This window comes from Euwallacea fornicatus, chromosome 26 (assembly GCF_040115645.1).
Source record: "Euwallacea fornicatus isolate EFF26 chromosome 26, ASM4011564v1, whole genome shotgun sequence".
In the NCBI taxonomy this organism is placed as follows: domain Eukaryota; kingdom Metazoa; phylum Arthropoda; class Insecta; order Coleoptera; family Curculionidae; genus Euwallacea; species Euwallacea fornicatus.
This window is the reverse complement of record NC_089566.1, coordinates 2,875,779-2,894,807: the sequence shown is the minus strand read 5'-3', so window position 1 is coordinate 2,894,807 and position 19,029 is coordinate 2,875,779. Positions and strand designations below refer to the sequence as shown.

Below are 19,029 nucleotides of genomic sequence, written 5' to 3'. Positions count from 1 at the left end.
TCCAAACTAGCCATTCTAATACCATTTCGGGGATTGTCGTTGAAATATTGCAAAATTTAGTTGGTATTTAGGAAAAGCACACGGCGGCCATTTTGCCTCGTTACTTCGACTTACCGGTGTATCTGAACCGTCTGATGTTGAACTCTGCATTCGGCCGCACCCTCTGCTGCCGGGCGCACGTTTTCACCAACAAGACGAACAATTTCTGTTTTTCCTCTTACAATTCACAATTTTCCACTCACACACCACGAATCGGCCACAATTATCACGATTAACAATCTAATTTGCATCGAGCACAAATACGTTCTGACATCGATGTTGATGTTTTTTGCGTTTGTTGACAGTTAAACCCTTCACTTGTTCTCCATAGCCCACTATGAAGTTTTGCAAATAAACAAATACTGAGGGTGCAGCTTTAATTCTTCTACGAAATCGTTATTGCTCAAGCCCGTTTCGAGGGGTGGTCACGGTCCAGTGGCGCACACAGAATTTTCCTAAAGAATCGCTAATATGTTTTGTTAAAATTTTGCTCCTACAAACTGTCACAGCAGGTCTTGAATGTCACATCAACCGGGCCACTTTTGCTGAGAATGCGCAGTTTGTGAAGCTCCATAATAGTAAAAAAAAAATCCGGGCTAAACTGCTCGATCGATAAACTTTTTACAAACTGACCCCAAAACAAATGGGTCACACTGTATGTATACCTTATGTTGTTTAATTTTGCCGCTGCAAGGCGCCAAAGTTGCCAAATTAATACGGTTTTTTCGAAATAGTTGCTAAAGGCTTTTATTGATTTTTCACTAGCTTCGGAACCAAGAATTATATATATATATATATAATTATATATATATATATATATATATATATATATATATATACATATATATATATATATATATATATATATATATACATATATATATATACATATATATATATATATATATATATATATATATATATATATACATATATATATATATATATATATATATATATATATATACATATATATATATATATATATATATATATATATATATATATATGTATATTGGCGCATTTCGACTCAAGCGGGATATTTTTTTAATGCGTGGAAATATTAAGCATGCTGCGTGGTGCGTAGATGAAAATGAGCATTTTCGCCACTCCCTGTACGTGTAAAATTTTTCTTTCCCATTAGTTGACCCTATTTTGAACATTTAGTGAAATTTTCGCCGCACATAATTTCCCCACAAAAAATTATTTACAATTTACGATATTCGTCGTCGCGAAACGATACGTTCGTGAAAACGGCCCGACATCATGGACCTAAACTGCAGACTGCTTCTTTGATACGAATTTATTTGTGTATTTAGGTGAATCCGACGTTTTCGACGTTTGGTATAAGAATTAAACTAAGTCGGTGGTCATTTAGAATTTTTTTTTGTCGGGTCTTCGTCCCTACCAAACGACAATGATATATTGCAAGGTGCCGTAGATAATTTTTTTGTAGAGAAACTGTATGTCTGGCGAAAATGTGATAAGAGGCAAAAAAGTGTAGGATCAAAGTCAGCTAGTGGCAGAGAAAAATTAAAGTCATTCGTACAGGGCGTAACAAAAATGCAAGCTATTTTATTTGTAAACTACGCATCATTTTTAATATTTTTCCGCATTAAAAAAAAAACATGCCGCTTACGTCAAACCACGCCATTTTATACAGTGCTTGTAAAAAATATTGCAACGCGAGTCATGTAAAACCGTATTGGTCCATCTGACGAACGTATCAACATGGACGTTTGGACCTTCTACTGACTCTAACAACCACATGAAACTATCCTCAAAGCAGCTTAACGTTCATTCTGTTGCTCATAATTTTCGAGCAAGCAGTTACGCTGTCGACTTGATCATCTGTATTTTCAAGTTATTCTAATAAACAGTTTTTAAAAAACGTAGTTTCTTTGTCGTGAAACTTAATTCACGTTAATAACTGCCATAAACCTGATATTTAAGGAAAAATACACGAACACGTATAATTTTATTTTTTTTTAAATCACTTAATACATTATTTTCAAATAAAATTTTTCTCCCCCATCCAGCTACCACTACTGACTTTTTATTTTCAAATGGAAAGGTACCCATTATATTACATCAATTGAAAGGTAATTCAATCGGGGATACAACGAGATACTCAGGACTGAAATTGGATATACAGTTTCTTAAAAGAAAAAAATGAACAAACTCTATATCCTAAAAAGATTTTAACTTTTAATCTTTGCTTCCTAGATAGACAATCTATATTGGTTTCAATTCAAAACGAGAGTAAAAACACGACGATAAGACGTACAAATTCGAAATTGCCTTCAATGGGAAAAAATTTTTAAATACAAAGCATTTTGGTTGTCATGGAATTCATTAGTGGTCGAACTTAGTTGTTAGGCATCTACCACAGTCAGAATTTAAAAAAAATATATTTTTTTTATCTGAGAAAAAATAATTGAAAAGTTAACCTTTTCTTGGTCCGAAGATTACAAAAGAACTTCCGAAGAGGTGCGTTTCATTTCTAATGAGAAGTATCCAGATCGACCTCCTGACATAAGTGTCGGTTTAGTAATGGTTTAATAACGGTATTTGCCGGATTAATCAAAAATTCCAACGAACTCGAAGTGTGAAAGCTACTCGAAAATGTGGAAGACATCAGACAGTAGCTTGCACCGATAAAGCTCTAGACGGTCTTTTATTAAATTTTATTAAGTCTTATTTAAAATAACAAAAATTCTATCCGTACAAAATTTCCATTATCCAAGAGTTCATGCGTGAAGATTTTGATCGCAGGATTTTCATGGAATTTTCCGAATTGATGCAAGAAAAAGGCATTAAAGATAATAGGTTCTTTTCTAAATTTTTATATTTTTGGGACGAAGCAACGTGTTGCTTAAATGGACCTATTCATCGACATAACTGTTGCTATTGGTCTACAGAGAATCCTCATTGAACACAGGCTCTGCGTTCATGATATCCGCAAAAAATCAATGTGTGGATGGGTACAATCAGCCATCAGTTTATCGGTCCATTTTTCACGCGAGGAGATGTTGAACGATGCGTCATACTTGCACTTGTTGCAAAACGAAATAGTTTCCTCAATCGCAGCAATTTTACCGGAAGAAAAACGGGGAGCAAGCAGTTCAACACGACAATGCACAACCACCTTATACCGTGACAGTCGAAGAGTATCTTAATGAGATTTTCCCAAGGAGCCTACTCGGTAGAAGAGAGGCAATGAAATGGCCACCACATTTCCCAGATCTAATTCCCCTTAATTTTTTTGTGGGGTCACGTAAAAGGTTCTGTTTACAAAAATAGACTACAAAATTTAGATAGACGTCTTAGAATTTAAACAGAATTAGAATGAATAAGAGAAGCAACACTGGATAATTGCATGAAAGAGTTCGAGGAACGACCGAGTCGTTGCCAAATTGTTACAGGAGCCCAATTTGAGCATTTATTGTAGGAATTTCAATTTTGTTTGATGTAATGCTAAGTTACTTTATTTTGAATCTAATAATTTTATTTTTTATTAACGAAACTGCAGATTTAATTTTAGTTCCGAGTATACCGTTGTATCCGTTATTGAATTACCTCTCATTTGATATTCTACAATGGGTACCTTTGCAATTTGAAAACAAAGTTGGTAGATGCAGCTGAATAGAGGCGAAGCATGTGAACATCGAAAACAATGCATTAAATGCCCTTTTTAAAATAGAATTATTCGTGCTTAAGGGTTGTTCTTTTCTAATATCAGTTTCGCGAAAGTTACGACGGTGTCGCAATACGCTTTTACGAGCGCTGTGTAGTAACTCTTAGTTTCAAAATTAGTGAATATCGGTAAAAGCCCATAGTAATTGTTTCTAACAAATGACATCAATCTGCGAACCTCGCCGTGCTGTAGTGGCAAGACGAAGCATCATTGGATAAACGCAAATTTGCCTAAAACACTCTATTGTCGGTCGAGGAAGATTTGCTCAGGCGTTACGGTAATTTCGGGGACTTTGTGCATGTCATTCTTTCACCTATTTGAAGATGTCGACAGCTCAAAATGGTTCGAGGGCACGATTTAGGGATAGACAATTGCTGAACACCTCGATAACACGCACACGCACACGCACACACACACACACCAAGTATATTTACCTGATGAAGTTTTCTGCGGTTAGGAGGGGACCTCTTGTTCCAGAGCGCTTCCAGTTGGTCGAAATGTTGAGATTGAGCCAGGGATGCTTGTTTGGAACCCATTCCCTATCACGATCGATTTTCAGTAAGAGCTCGTATTTCGAGATTATTAAATCACCCAATCGGGCGTGAAATGACTATGCCGTATGTTAAGCCAAGCAATCCTGTATAGTACTTAAAAATCAGGTAATAGGTAAATACTTCTTTTTACCGAATTCGCAAGGCGACGGCAAATATCCGTCTCTTTGCGCGCCCATTGCAAATCCGAACTCACCTTTTGTTCGTTTTGAGGTATTTTCGATATTTCCTCCATGCTCGCTGACACAGAGAAACGTCTCTTAAACCTCTCGTCTATTGAGGGAATCACCAAATTCGAGGTGAGATGAGCGTACTTTTTTTGCCACGTGTACGTGTCCAATGACACTTCTTTCTTAAGCAGTCTTTTCATTTGGCGCTTCGGGGCAGGTTTGGGATCTTAAAATCGAGTTGTTACTCCCTCAAATGCAGAAAGGGAAGGCAGCAAAGGCTTACTTTCGATAACATCCTTATCGGGAGCACAATAAGTCGGCAATTTAACATACTTGGCCGGAGTATTATGCAAGCAAATAATGGGACTATATTGGGTGTCTTTCAAGAGAACAGCTATCCTGGAAAAGTCGGAAGTGGGTTCCACCCCGACTATCGGATAATGGAGTTGTAGAGAAGTCAATTGTAAACCCTGCTTTGTGTCCCAGATTATAATACTTTTGTCGTCCGCACCTATATGAATAGAATTTATTGAACGTCAATAAGGTTTGCCACGAGAATTTTATTGGAAATCTCACCTGATACCACTATAGTACCGTCGCCGCTCATCTTGCAGCAACTGACGAAGCCTAGATGAGCAGACAACGTGTGCAGGTCAGCTCCCGTCGTTATGTCCCAAACGATGAGATTGTTATCGCAACTCCCAGAGACTACATGAGTCTTATCCGACACTGCAACCGCTACACAGGTTACCGTATCTGTGTGTCCTATGAGAACCTAAAATTAAAGTACGCGTACCGTATACGTATACAAACAGATATGAATGCTAATTCGTTCCCTCGAGAACATATCCACGCGCACAGGGTGGCTGCATCCCCTGAGATGTATTCAAGTAAAAAAATTTAAAAAGTATTTTAATCATGTTCCAGTCAACAGCGGATGGTTCTGTAATCGAGTTTGCTTCATTAAAAGTTCTCATCTTATAAAAACTTTCCGGAACTGAGGCCGGCACACTCAGGCTATGTCAAAAAGGCATATAAAGATCAACTCCTCTGTTAAATTAAATATAAATACGCGATTTATTAATGAAATAACTGAGGTGAGGCCCGAGAACAATAGCAAATATGAGTTAAAACTAAAACAACAGTTTAGACAAGGACTAACGTTCTAAAGTAGATCGTAACGCTGCGAAATGGGTTTATTTTTCTGTTGGCATTCTCTGCGGGAAAGCGGAAAAAGGCTTTTTATATTTCCGCTATACATGGTGTCCCAACGAAAATTTCTATCCCTCGAAATTTCCGATTTCGTCCGAATGAAAAAACAATAAAATACGCTGGAATATCTATTTTGACTTGAGGGAGGATCAAATTTGATCTTGGTTTCGAAGTAATTGCCGCGTCTCTCTACCACCCAGAACCGCCCCCTCAAACTGTTCAAACTTCCAGAGGGGCAGAGTGACACGTCATCTCGAAACTGCTTCCATTCTCCATGCAACCACGTTTTTTTTTCTTTTTTTCCAAGTTAAAGCGGTTGATTTTTCATAATCGAGGAATTGTTGTGGGTCCATTGGAATTTTCAACGTTGCTAATCCGGCGCACTCTCGTTCATCTTGTAAACAGTTTTGTTTTTTTTCACAGGAACGGACTGCATTGTCGGCGCAAACGATTGAAATTTTTCAACCCCCTTAGATTTCCCTTTCTGGGGCCACTCAAGGTCTAAGTGTTATGCTACCCCCATCTGCACCTTTCCGAACGCTTCGAAAACGAATCGTCGCAGAGTGCCGTTTGATCACGCCGCAAATGTTGCAGAACGCAGGGCAGCTTCACGAATCATCACTTCTACTATTGCACGGAAGTTGATGGTGACCGTTGTGTCCGACGCATCGGTTAAAATCAATTATTACTTCACGGCCGCGTCTGTATCCCCCGACGCTCATCTAGGCGGTGTGGTGAAAAGCCAATCCCTCAGACTTGAAAAAAAAAAAAAAAAAAAAAAAAAAAAACGAAACGTAGAAAATGAGGGCGGCTTCAAAATGGCGGGCCACTCGGCCCCTTTTGCCGTTAAAGGAGCGATTCCTCTTAACCGAGATCGAACTTGGCCCCCGACAAGTCAAAATTTGCACTTTTCCCACGTTTGGGCGAAATCAGACACGATACGGAGTGCGAATTTCAGGTGGGACACCCCGTATCGAATTATCCGAGCAAGAGCCGTATATTGCACTATGCAAGTACAACTGTCGGGGCTTTTTGCATATTTGAACAAAGTTTCATAGCGACTTTATTATTAAAGACGAAAACACTCCTCATCTGGAAGTTTCTATTTTCTTAACTCCCAAAACTTAGCATTTTTGAAAGCTTGTCCTGTATACTGTCGGATACGCGTTTAAACGCTTCAAAAAATTCTTTTTAATGATATACGGTGTTGCGAGTAGCAACACGGTTATTCGGAACGTTAAATGCAAGATCTCGTCTAAATACAATAATTTTGGCGAAGTGTTCATTCTACTCACTTTTTTCCAAAAAGTGATCATTCTTTTGAAGTAACACTCTAATTACTTTGCGAGAAATGCCTTATTAAATCGAATTTGTTAAAATGCGGGAATTTTTAAATTTTACCATTTTTCATCGAACGTGACGTCCGCACCGGGGCTTGATGCCGGAACGCAGCGCATCGAAACAATTGACTGGCTCCCCATGTCTTCGACGAAAAAATAACACCGGCTACGTTCGAAATTTAAAAATTTCATACTCAAACTTTTGGTTGGTGCGAATACATTTTTTTAGAGAGTCTAATTTGGGAATTTAAGTCCAGAAACATACTACTGCTTGACAGTTTCGCCAGCCGGAAAGGGGGCACTTTTGGGAATATTGCGCTTCGCGTTTACATTGACGGATAATCTCGTCCTCGGTGTTTCCCACCCGTGGTCGAGTCCACGTGTTTCCTTTCTAACTGTGTATCCTTCAATGATTGCGTGAAACGCGCCGTGGCCCGTCAAAATGTGAGAAACTATTCTATGCATATTCAGATAAAAAAGGACAGAAAATCGATGCTTAACTAACATTCTTAGTATTAACGAAACCCCAACGTATTCCAAACTACTTAACAGAGTATGATGTTCTGTTTTCATTAGAACACAAAATGCTGGATCAATAATTAAATGATTCGAAAGCAGTATGGCAACTTAGAATTGCACCGTACAGTTAATTATGCGCCAGGAACAGAAACTTAGTTGTGCAATCACAGCAAAGTTTTGAGAATAGTTTCTAGTGTGGATAATGTACATTACACACATAGGTTTAAGTTCTGAAAGCGTTAGATAATTTAGAATATTCTGATAAGACGTGTCAAGCAAATTGACTTGCGAAGTATCGTTTTTGCGCCATTTTGGCGGGTTTATTATTGAATCACATGGAGAGTCGAAATAGAGCCAGAAAAACCACGAAAAGCGTTACGTTGTTGGTAGAAAAAAAAAAGAAGATTTTCGTTTCATCCTGAGACGGGGCTGAGCGAGAATAAGCTCAGACAGGAAGCTTCGGCTACATGTGTCGTAAATACGCGCCGGCTCCTAGGAAGAATGCCGAAAAAAGTATTGACCTCTTGTTCGAATTTGAAAGGGTTCAGTGGTATTCTACAGGGTGGGACCGGCGAAAATATTTACGTCACATCAAAATTTAAAAAGCTTAGCCCCGGTGGCTTTGCCGCACATCTTTCATTCCTTATCAGTAATTTTTTTTATTACGAATGGAACTCTCTGCTCTTTCTAAATTCAGTTGTAAGCATGCGTAAATCGGCAATTATGAGTGCATGCTACGACGGACGTCTCATACCGATCTTCAGTCGTTTTTGAGATAATGACGTCCAAGCTCTCGAGTGACGATACGTAACACGTTAATGGATCGATGTAGGTGAAAAAAGAAGGCTCGCACTATCCGATATTACTCCTGTAAGATCTCTCAAATGACACATTTTTCAACGTCGAAAATTTCTATTTCGTTAGCCGGCGGGAATTTTCAAAATCTTTGAAATTACAAAAACAATGCAGGTTGATCGATTTTTCAAAACTAAACTTGGCTCAGCAAAAGTGACACTGCTCTATTTCATATCCTTGCCGAGTTACAGACCATGAAGCATGTAACATTTTTGACGCGATTATTCTAGAAAAAGCTGCATACAGTGTGTTTGTTTGAAAAAGAACCACTGTCGATATTTCGATACAGAAAACACATAAATATGCTGAAATGTGCCGACTTTATTTTCAAGGGCAACAATCTTTAAGTCGTTTTTCTAGTATTGGGCATGCGCCCTCCAGCGGGGGCAGGAACAATAACTCGAATCTTAAATGGAGGGAGGTTTGCGTTATGCCGCATTGGAAACGTATTTCAAACACTTTTCCAAATGTCCCTTTTTTTTATCGAGAGGTTTGTGGAAGAATCATGTCCACAATGTAAACAAGGCACCAACTGTATTGTAGAAAAATCGCTTATCAATGTTCTAAGTGTTCAAACTACTCTTCGTTATTTTCTAAACAGTAATTGAGCACATTTTCAAACTGCACTCTAACATTCGCGAAAACTTCTATTTGAATCGCCATACGCGCAGCACCACTTCTCCTTTTTGACCCTTCCAAGCCTCGAGGGTGGCTCTTACAAACAACACATCTTAGATTTTCTCGGAGAAAAAAATCCAGAGGTGTTAAATCGGGCAATGGCGGCAACCGATTTCTCGGTCCTCTTCGGCCAAACATTTTTCCGCAGATCTGTCACGTCTAATAGGAAGAAAATAGCATGGAAGAGCTCCATTGTGCTGAAAATGAAGAAGGTCTTTTGTAACGCGCGATTACGAGCCCGTAACTCGTGAAGCGAAATTTATGATAATGAATAATAATTGAATAAAAACTCACGAATTCCGTCGCACTTTTTTGATCGAATAGTCTTGTTCTTACTGTTATTTTTTACAAATGGAATGCTCAAATAAATGCATTTACAAATACAAATAAAGAAATAAAAAGCGAAATAATCGCCCGTGATTTACGAGAATTGAAGAGAAGAATTGCAGCTGCGCGTAGGGAGAACTTAAGCAGAAGTTCCGGGGCGTGTTAGGATCAAATTCGAAAACGGGGTTTACTGCCGTTTAGAAGACACTGGACCCCATTTTGATGCTTAAAACTTGAATAAACAATTTTTTCTACAGTGCAGTCGCCCAAGCTTGTAAACTTCTCGATGAAAAATGAAACTGGTACATTTCGAAAGGCAATTGAAAGACTTTTCAAATGAAATATAACTCAATCCCTCTTCCCATTTAAGGTTCTCGTGGTGGTTTGCACCCGCGCTAGAGGGCCCATGCAATTTATTACAGAACCGACTTAAAGATTGTCCCCCTTGAAAGTAAGATCAACGTGCTTCCGCATATATACATATTTTCTGTAAGGATCGATATAACGAGGGTGGTCCGTTTTCAAATTGTCACGCTGAAAGTACATGAAATTCATTACCTATTAAAATATTTATATTGCCCATAATAAATTTTATATTACTTACTAAAATCACCAGCAGGATCGAGATAGGAGATAATCCTCCGGGTGTCTCGTTCGAAATAAAAAAAGTTCTGGTATTTGAGGAAAAAATCATGAAGTCGCCAACGTTGCTCGTATTACCATGATCGGGTTGGGCGCGGGGTGCGGAAATTCATGAATTTGTACACGATTTACATTTTAAGACGTTAAGCCGTTTGCAGAGTTGAAAAAAACCTCTTATGCCCACTGCTAAGACCTGTGTAAGCTTGCGAGGGCAAATCGTGGCCCTTGACTGACTGTAGATAATCGCCTCGGTACCCTCTAGGCAACATTGCGGTCTCAATTTAGCAACAAAATTTCCTCGTCCCAGGGACCTTATTATGCGGTAGAATCTAAATCCTTTGAAACAATAACACAGCCCGTTTTCACATCATCTTTTGCAACTGCGTTAGTTTGCTTTGCGGTGTTCTCGGGCCGATCCTACGGCGAAATTCCATGTTTAAGCTTTAACCAACTTCTATAAACAACACTTTCCGGCACCTCTGCCCGAAGGCGCTTTCAAAACCATAAAAAATTAATAAAATGTTATCCCATCTCAAAAAAAAAAAAAAAAAAAAAAAAAAAAGTGGAGAAAACGACAAGCTCGTCTGTTTTAGGCCTGTGCGGATGAGCATTTGGAAAATGGGAAAATACTTTAAAGTGCTGTTTAAATCTCATTTGGCAATTTCATGCCTTAGAAGAGTCTTAACAATCTACAGCGCGATTGATTTAGTGTTTTTTTTTGTCCAGGAATGTAAATTGCGAAAAAGCTTTTGTTCCAGTGCGCGCCTGATACGCTGCTGGGTCGAGTCTTCGCTATTAATACAATAACGGACGGGTCTAAACCATTGAAAGGGAATATCCGCAGGAAATCCATTTATACAGGTAATTATATTAAAAGGCTGCATAGTAAGGGATGATTTTATAAATTTTAAATAATTTATTATGAGATTTACGGACACCCCTTAACGGAATTTTATAAAAATGCTATAGAGACGGATGTGGACACTTACCAATCTTCGAGATTGTTTCAACTGCACATTCGCACGAATCGAATACCAAATCGTTGTTTGGGAGCGAAGATGAAAGGTGACGGAACGTACGTCGGAGACTTGTTAGTCCTTAGGTTGTAAAGTGTCACATTAAGAGCTGATAATAAGACGAAGGGTCGCCTTAAGGCGAAGCACTGTCGAACGGGGTAGCTACCACCGAGGGCGCAATCGAGAGGCGTCGCGTGCGAGCTTTTCTTGGGAAACAGGGACTAGCAGGTACCTTGTCCCTCGGATTTGAAGGACTCGCGAGATCTGGCAAAAGTCGGGACCAAAAAGGGACGGGCAGGTAAGATTTGGAAGGGACGAGGAGGGCTCGTGTGGTGGCGAATTTTGCCCTTTTCTGTTCTTGCTAATAAAAGAGAACAAACACTTTACATCATGGAAAATCTCCCTAATGATGGTCCGACATGTACATATGTTTGAAGAGAGTTTCACAAACTTCCAGTAACTCTTTTTGCGATCTTCTTAGTGAATTTTTGCGCTATTCCATAGATCCAAATCTTTTAAAGGCAACTGCTCGTGATTTCGCAGATTTTCAATCTGATTCTTCCGAAGGAATTGGCGGAATTATCCAAGGGAGTCTTTATCTCACGTTCCAGGCGAATTTCCTCGCGAACCTTCCGAATCAATTTTTTTCACACTCGGTAATTTTTTTTTTGCCAAATCGATAAGTGAATTCGCTCTTCGTTCTAATAAAGGTCGTTTAGGACTTTTCGAAGGAAGTTCGTTTTTTTCCTCATCCTGTAGATTATCCAAAGGAATGTTTCCGTGATTATTTACACTGTTTCTACGGGATGAGCTGGCCGGGGGGCAATGCTGTCGCCGGGGCCATTTCGTTCGGTTTTCGACAGGGGAATCGAGTCGCGTAAAGAGTGACGGATTCAATTTTTGATATTAAAGCGAGAATATGAGAGATAGGTTTAGGAGAACTTGAGCCATGTGATCTAACCTGAACTAACATTTGTTCATGAGTATTCGGATAGTGTGGCTGATGGCATCGATGACGTTGGCGTCACAAATCTAGGCTTAATAGAGATAATGGGAATTCGGATTAAGCGTAATAGAGATAAACTTGCTAAGGGCGAAACCTATTGTGTGGCGCGTCCAGTGCATGCCAAGTTACAACGGAAAGTACAAGCGCCGCTGTTCAATGGCTAAATTCAGGAGAATGAGAGGGAGGTCACTGATGGCTGGTTCTCCAAGGAAATTTCGACATGAGGCTATGTGTCGACTACGGGGAACTGAATAAAGTCATTGTTGAAGGCAGGTACTATGGCCACTTACGGGCTCAACACTCAACTGGGCAGATTGACGAAGAAGTTCATAACGACGAATTGATATCGGAGGAAATTGAGAACGCTCAATTCGCCGGAGGAATTTCCTTCCCGAGCACAACTCAAAAAAATTAAATACTCATAAAAAACCGTTCGAAATAATCGAATCTGTGGAGTCCGGCCGGGTTTCTAAGTGACTGCTTAACGGGTTGTCCCTACGATCTAGAGTCACACAATGAGGATATAGTTGACGTTGCTATAGCCCAGCCTTCACCAAATGATCTCGAATCAACACACTTCAAGATTTTCAGTGGAGTAACCCAGTCGTTAGGAAATGAGGCGATTCAAGCCATACTTTTATGATTTTTTTTCTGATTTAGGCCCAAAAAGCAGCACCCTTTCACTTTGTGCCGCACGTTCAAGAAAAACACCTCTACAGAGGGAGATGACTCGCAAACCGTACTTTGACGTGTCGACGCTACTCAAACTCACCTGAGATAACTTTCCACCAGCAACTTGCCACACTTTCAATGACATGTCCTTCGACCCAGTGATAATGTGCTGAGAATCGACTGTTAACACAAAACAGGTAATTTCTTCGGAATGCGACACACTGTATCTTTCATCGTCCTTTACCAAGGACCATATTTTGAGTGTTGTATCTCCGTTGGTGGCCACCGCGTGCTTCATATTTGTAGTAGTTTTGACACATTCGCTGGGTCCAGAATATGATTGCAATGGAGTTCCATTATCGGCGTGCCAGATGAAAATGGTATCGTTGATGTCGCTCGAAATTATTCTGCTTGAATCCATAAGCACGGACACTGCGGTAATTGATGCGGAATGACGCTGGAAACGTATACGAAATGATTAATCTTTAAAATCGTCTCTGCAATTCATCCCACTGCAAGGTGTACGTTCAACAGCCCCTCGGACTCCGGCGAGTTCATTTGGGATTTCTTAAAAAAAACATCAATTATGGAAATGTGTATGGGGCTAATGAAGGTAACTTTTAAAGGTAGTGACAACTCTACAGGGCGTCCCAAACGAAAACCGTGCGATGTAAGGCGTTACGTTTTTAAAAATGGCAACGCCTGCATTATTTCCACGCAATAAAACCGTCTCTCGGTCCCCGTATGTATTTTTGGCTTAACGCGCGTCGGTACCTGCTAAGGCAATCTTGCATGAAAACTCACTCTGTGATTGTCAAAATATAACTTAAGCCACCTGCAATATCAATTTAGATGTGAGGCAAATGCAAATCACTGTAAATGCCTGAAATTTCTTTGCAAAACGCCTTTGCTCCGCGGCACCGCATCTCAAGCAAGAAAAATCTGGGACTAGCACAGGACCCAGAGACGGTTCTATCACGCGAAGGAAATACGGGTGGGTCTGTTTGAAATTGTGATACTGCGTGACGCCCCGCTTTTTTGAGACACCCTGTAGGACTGCCATTAATTTTAAAATTGACCTTCATTGGTCTCGTACGTATGTCCCCCGAATTGATTTTTTATGGGATCACGCAGAAACCGATGGGAGTCTGAGGGGCTGTTGGGTGGACACTCTTACAGGTCGAGGCGGAACGTCTTCGCTCTCGTGCTTCCGATGAGGTTCTCATGAAACTCCAACAGATTCGAAATTTTATGCCATACTTAACAATAACTCACTTTAAATATGCATAAATCCGAGATTGGGCCAGGTTAAGCTGAACTCGAAACTACATTCAAAATTCAGAAACAACGCCTCGCTGCAGGAGCTGTTGTTCGCGAGTGGATTCGAGCTTTTTCTCAAGGAGCATTCATTAATTGAAATGAGAGATCATTAATCTTTCCCAGATTTCCTCGTTGCTTTCGAAATTACTACTCTACATTTTCTTTAGGTGCCGGACTCATTTGGAAGTTTTGTTTGCGCACGATGAAACACTTTATTTAAATGCGTATTAAATTTATCTCAGCTTCCATTAAGTGTCGCACAAAATTTGAAACCCAGCAAGGGAAGAAACTTACCGAAAAAGTTAAGACTAAAGTGCCATGAGTCAAACCCCAGACTTTCACGCTCTTGTCCTCAGAGCCAGAGGCCACAAAAAGTCCACTAGGAGCGAAACTTAGAGCCGTGACCGGTCCCGAATGGCCATTGAGAGTAAGTACCAGCTCTTGATTATTGAGCTGCCACACATTGATCAAATGGTCGGTGGCTCCTGTGACCGAGAGCTGTCCATCACGTGATATGTCCAGGCAAGTTATAAAACCTGCATGAGCAGTTAGATGTTGATGGCATTTTTTCTTTATTTTTAGGAAACTCTTGATGTGGTCCGTGCTCCGGAACGTGTAAAATATTATTCGGTTCCCGCCTAGAAGTAAAGCATAATTTACGTGGAAATGTGGATATCAATTTGGACTAACGCATAATTCGATTTTTCAAAGTCGGTATTCTTTTCTAAGGATTTCCCGGGCTTTATTGAATTATTTCCCCATTTATCTTTGTTAAGTTGCAGGCAGTGCTTTTTAATCCCCTCCCGTAAACGTTATACCGATAGTACGGAAGGAAAACGCGAACCTGAGATGGGAAAGTGACCGATGGTTCTTCTTAATGTATCGATTGAAATCAAGCAGAACTTCTCATTCCACAGAGGCAATGGAATTTGTTTGAGGCTAAGCACATAGAAAAATGGAAACGCCAAATCTGATAACATTCCAGAAATTGAACGAGCGCCCGATTGATACCAGCTTCACACTGAGCCCTGATGGAAAAATCTAAACAACTCTCCTGGAAAAAACCTTCGTAGGATAGTTTTGCCATCCAGATAAATAAACATGAGGACGGTAGTTTGCTTTGCGCCAAACACGTTAGGGTATCAAATAGGGCATACGTGTATGGGCCGGGACGTGTGAAATAATGACAAACCCAGGAATTCTTCAAGTGCGCTTGAGCGGTAACCACATTGCCACATTACCCTTTTCGACCGTGAATTTTCGATTATTCCCCGATCGCAGTCAATTTCGTTACGTGTCACGTGTGGATCCAAATCGTTTTATTTTTAATTGCGCTTTATTTGAAAAATTGTTTTACAGAAAAGTTAAAAAACGACGGGACTTCAGCCAGGCACCTAAACGGCCAGGTAATAAAGTTAATTTTAGCCCATGGCACTGTTACAGAACCAAAACACTGAAATGAGCACTTCACAACGGCCAAACAAGGAGGCACGATTTTTACGTAATATTTTTTGAGGCAGAGCGCCAGCCAGGAACGTAGAAAATATCTCCACGAAGAGTGGTGGATTTCGTCGTTTATTAAATCCTTTGTACCATAAATGCCATTAAAAACTTTATTTTCATCGTCAAAAGGTCAATCGACCATTTATAAAACCTGGTTATATTAAGAGGCCCAATGAGCGCCATTTATTTACGATGTTATTTTCGGAATAATAGGCCGAAATGGAATCGAAAACTGTAATCCGGGCACACGGACGAGCTGCTAAGAAATTTAGAAGCGTAAGAAGCATTAAACATGGTTAGCATTGTTCCTGAGAGTTTCTTCGGGGTGTGAAAGCCGACTTCACGGCGAAATTACGTTAAAAGATGACCCCTTCGGCAGTTTCGCCACTCCTCTATTCAAATTTGCAGAAGTTACTCAAGGACAGCAATTACAAATTTACCTCTTTCTAGGCGCAAAGTTTCACATGTGTGCGGAAGTTCTTTACTCTCTGATGCCTGCTATTTCCAGGGAGTCGGCATGATATTTTTTGAATTTACTTCGGCGAGCAGCAGTCGCGTTGATCTCAGAATAATGTGGCCGATCGTGCTGAATATTCAATAAGTCGAGGATAATGCAATTGGGGGGCGACATAATTAAATGTCAAATTGATGACTTGAAAACCGAGGTGTGAACGTAACCAGATCTGAGTAGAAACTTTCGTTGTTGAGAAAACCCATCACACGTGTAGGATGTTTGACGCTCTACGGATTTTAGTATCAGTAATTAGGCGATGACGAGCCGAATGACAGGGCCGTCCTGCGAGGAAGCGCTGTCAAACGAAGTTGGTACTACCGCTCCTACTAAATTCCCTAGTGTCGAGGAATCCTATTTTGGACTGGGACATCTCCCGGGAACTGAGAAGGAAAGCCAAGAGCGGAGAATGCGCAGTTGAGTTATACAGGATGTTAGAAAAAGAGCGTAAAGTTGTTGGAGAAGTAACAGTACGGAACAAACAGACGAAGGGCCGCAGTAAACGAGCATGGAGTGTCTCGTGCCGACCCGCGCAAGAACTGGAGGGTGTTAGCGATAACGCAATGGTGCGGAAGTGTCAGGGTGGTGACTTTCTCACGAATTCGGGGGAAAAAACCAGACGCTGGGACCTGCATTTTTCGGGAAAGAGCACCACCCCTCTTGGAGCAGGATCAGAACCAGTTTCTCGTCTCGTCGCGTTAACATCAACCTCTCTCCCGATTTCACAGGTAGAACAAATAACTTTACCAACTTCCAACGCATCTCGTCGCAATAGAAATCTGTACACGGGCATTATTGTTAACAGTTTAATCGCCCATCAAACCCCGTATTTCACCTAGTCTGTGATTAAATTTAGCGTGATTCGTGTACCAGAGTTTCCGTACCATCTCGAACCTTCGGACCCCCGTTATTTCATGACGGTAGCCCGTCCGGTCCTTCGACTCAAGTACGGGACCCCGCCTGCGTGTCTGGATTTCTCGGTGGGTGCCCAGTGAGGCGGTCACTACTGTTGGGCAGGAACTCGGGAAGCCCCTGGCCTAAACGCAAAGTTTTGCAGCAATAAAGCCGAGTCGTTGCGTTGATTCATAACCACAAATGAAACATGAATCCTTCATTTCACCCAAGAAGAAAGAGCAATCAAAACAATGGACTCAAAGGGGAGAATCGGCCCCGAAAAAGACGACAATTATGCCATCTGTAGGAAAGGTAATAGAGGCAGTTTCTAGGGATGCACGAGGGATGATTTTTATTGAGTATCTCCCTAGAGAAAAAACAATAACGGCAGAACATCGTACAAATTTGTTGCAGAGTCGGAACGAAGACGTTAAGAGAAAACGATCGCATTTGGCAAAAAAGAAAATCTTGTTTCATCGAGACTACGCATCATCAGTTCACGCTTCTGCCATGGCGATGGCCCGAATCAATCAGCTTGGTTTCGAACTTTTCCCCCGTCCGCCCAATTCGCAGGATTTAGCCTCCTCAGATTATTTTCTATTTCCAAACTTGCAAAAATGGCTCGGTGGAAAGAGATTTGTCGATAACGGAGAGGTGCAGTCGGAAATTGATGCCTATTTGGAAACATTCGAACCTTCTCACTATAAACAGGGTATAGGAGCCATCTAACATCGATGGGAAAAGCGTATCGATCTTAAAGGAGGATATATTGAGAAATAGTGTAATATTTTCCATTTTTTTTTCTTCAAGTGTTAGGTCGGGTACTTTTAGGACTATCCTCGTATATTAACATTTCCCAACCATGGAAGATGTTCGTAATGTTATTCCGACATATGCATGCGTACCTGCACTAAGTAGGAAGTCGTCTTTATCAGTCACTTTGACAGAGTTTACTTCTCCGTTTTGGCCTGTAAGTGTCTTCAGTAGCTTCGCTGAGTGGATGTCGTATACATAAACCTTCTTATCCGAACAACCCAAAACTATTCTACAACTATCTTGAGTTAGACACAGACTTTTTACCTAAAATGTGGTTCTTTTATCAAAAGCCAGTTGTTGTTTTTGGTTAAAAAAATACATAGAAAAATAACTTTTAAAAGCCACTTACTTTTACTTTATGGTCCCCTAAAATGATCGTGTGCACATCAGTGCCGGTGGCAACGGTTTTAATGTAAGCTTTGCTGTCTTTGCAACATGCCACGAGCCAGATGGAATCCATGGAAACGTCCAGCATCTGAACGGGAGAATTGATGTTGATGGTGTTCAACATATTGTAATTGTTCAGGGACCAAAGGCACACTTTCCCGTCTCTGCTTCCGGACACCATGATGTCGCCATGTGAGGTTACCTTGTGAATTTGAGAACGCTAACTTATCAAATAATATTTTCAATTCCCTACAAGTGATGGAATAATGGACCGTGCTCCCGGAAAAACGATCTCGGAACGGTTCGGGAATTATTTTGTGAAAATCGCGCGTTACTCATATGGAGCGCATCGTTTGTGCGATTTTCCTGGAAAGATTATCGAACCGTGCTACAATGATTCCTTAATTTTAGAACCATCCTGTAGCCCCAATCCCTGACAGGTCGGACTGGGGGGACCAACGGCAAAGCCTATGTAGGTGCTGCAGCATGTAATAGCTTTGGTGCCTACATTACAAACCGAACTATTGTGTCCATTGTTATTTTCACAATATTGTGAGGGTTCCTTGTTAAGCTCGTTTTTCTTAATCGATTGCTTATCAGCAGAGAGTTTCGCCAACCCAACTCGGAGAGCATTTCTTGACCGTTGCATGTAAATTGCGCCATTTAATTTAACCGTTATGGGTTCTTTTATATTTTAAAGTAATACCATTATCCCGTATCCATCAAGTTATTTGATCGTTTACTTCGCTTGGCTATGAAACCTCGAACATAAGTAGGGGCCGTTAAAGTGGAAAATTACACATTATTCTCAGTCAAAACCAACAAAAAATGAGGGGCCGGCTAATAAGCGATTTCGGTCACAAATCGTACTTTG

At 40.5% G+C, this 19,029-nt stretch overlaps 1 protein-coding gene across 2 annotated transcripts in view; it reads right to left on the bottom strand.

Moving 5' to 3' along the window:
- LOC136347069 (protein qui-1) overlaps positions 1-19,029 on the bottom strand; it is a 124,381-nt gene that overhangs the window by 6,969 nt on the left and 98,383 nt on the right. For both annotated transcript variants that reach the window (XM_066296714.1, XM_066296715.1), the window contains exons 19-26: positions 18,118-18,357; positions 17,858-18,032; positions 14,339-14,682; positions 12,825-13,181; positions 5,034-5,232; positions 4,741-4,968; positions 4,484-4,683; positions 4,171-4,275 (exon numbers count right to left, since the gene is read on the bottom strand). In XM_066296714.1, the coding sequence (XP_066152811.1) occupies positions 4,171-4,275; positions 4,484-4,683; positions 4,741-4,968; positions 5,034-5,232; positions 12,825-13,181; positions 14,339-14,682; positions 17,858-18,032; positions 18,118-18,357 (1,848 nt within the window). The remainder of the gene's footprint in view (positions 1-4,170; positions 4,276-4,483; positions 4,684-4,740; positions 4,969-5,033; positions 5,233-12,824; positions 13,182-14,338; positions 14,683-17,857; positions 18,033-18,117; positions 18,358-19,029) is intronic.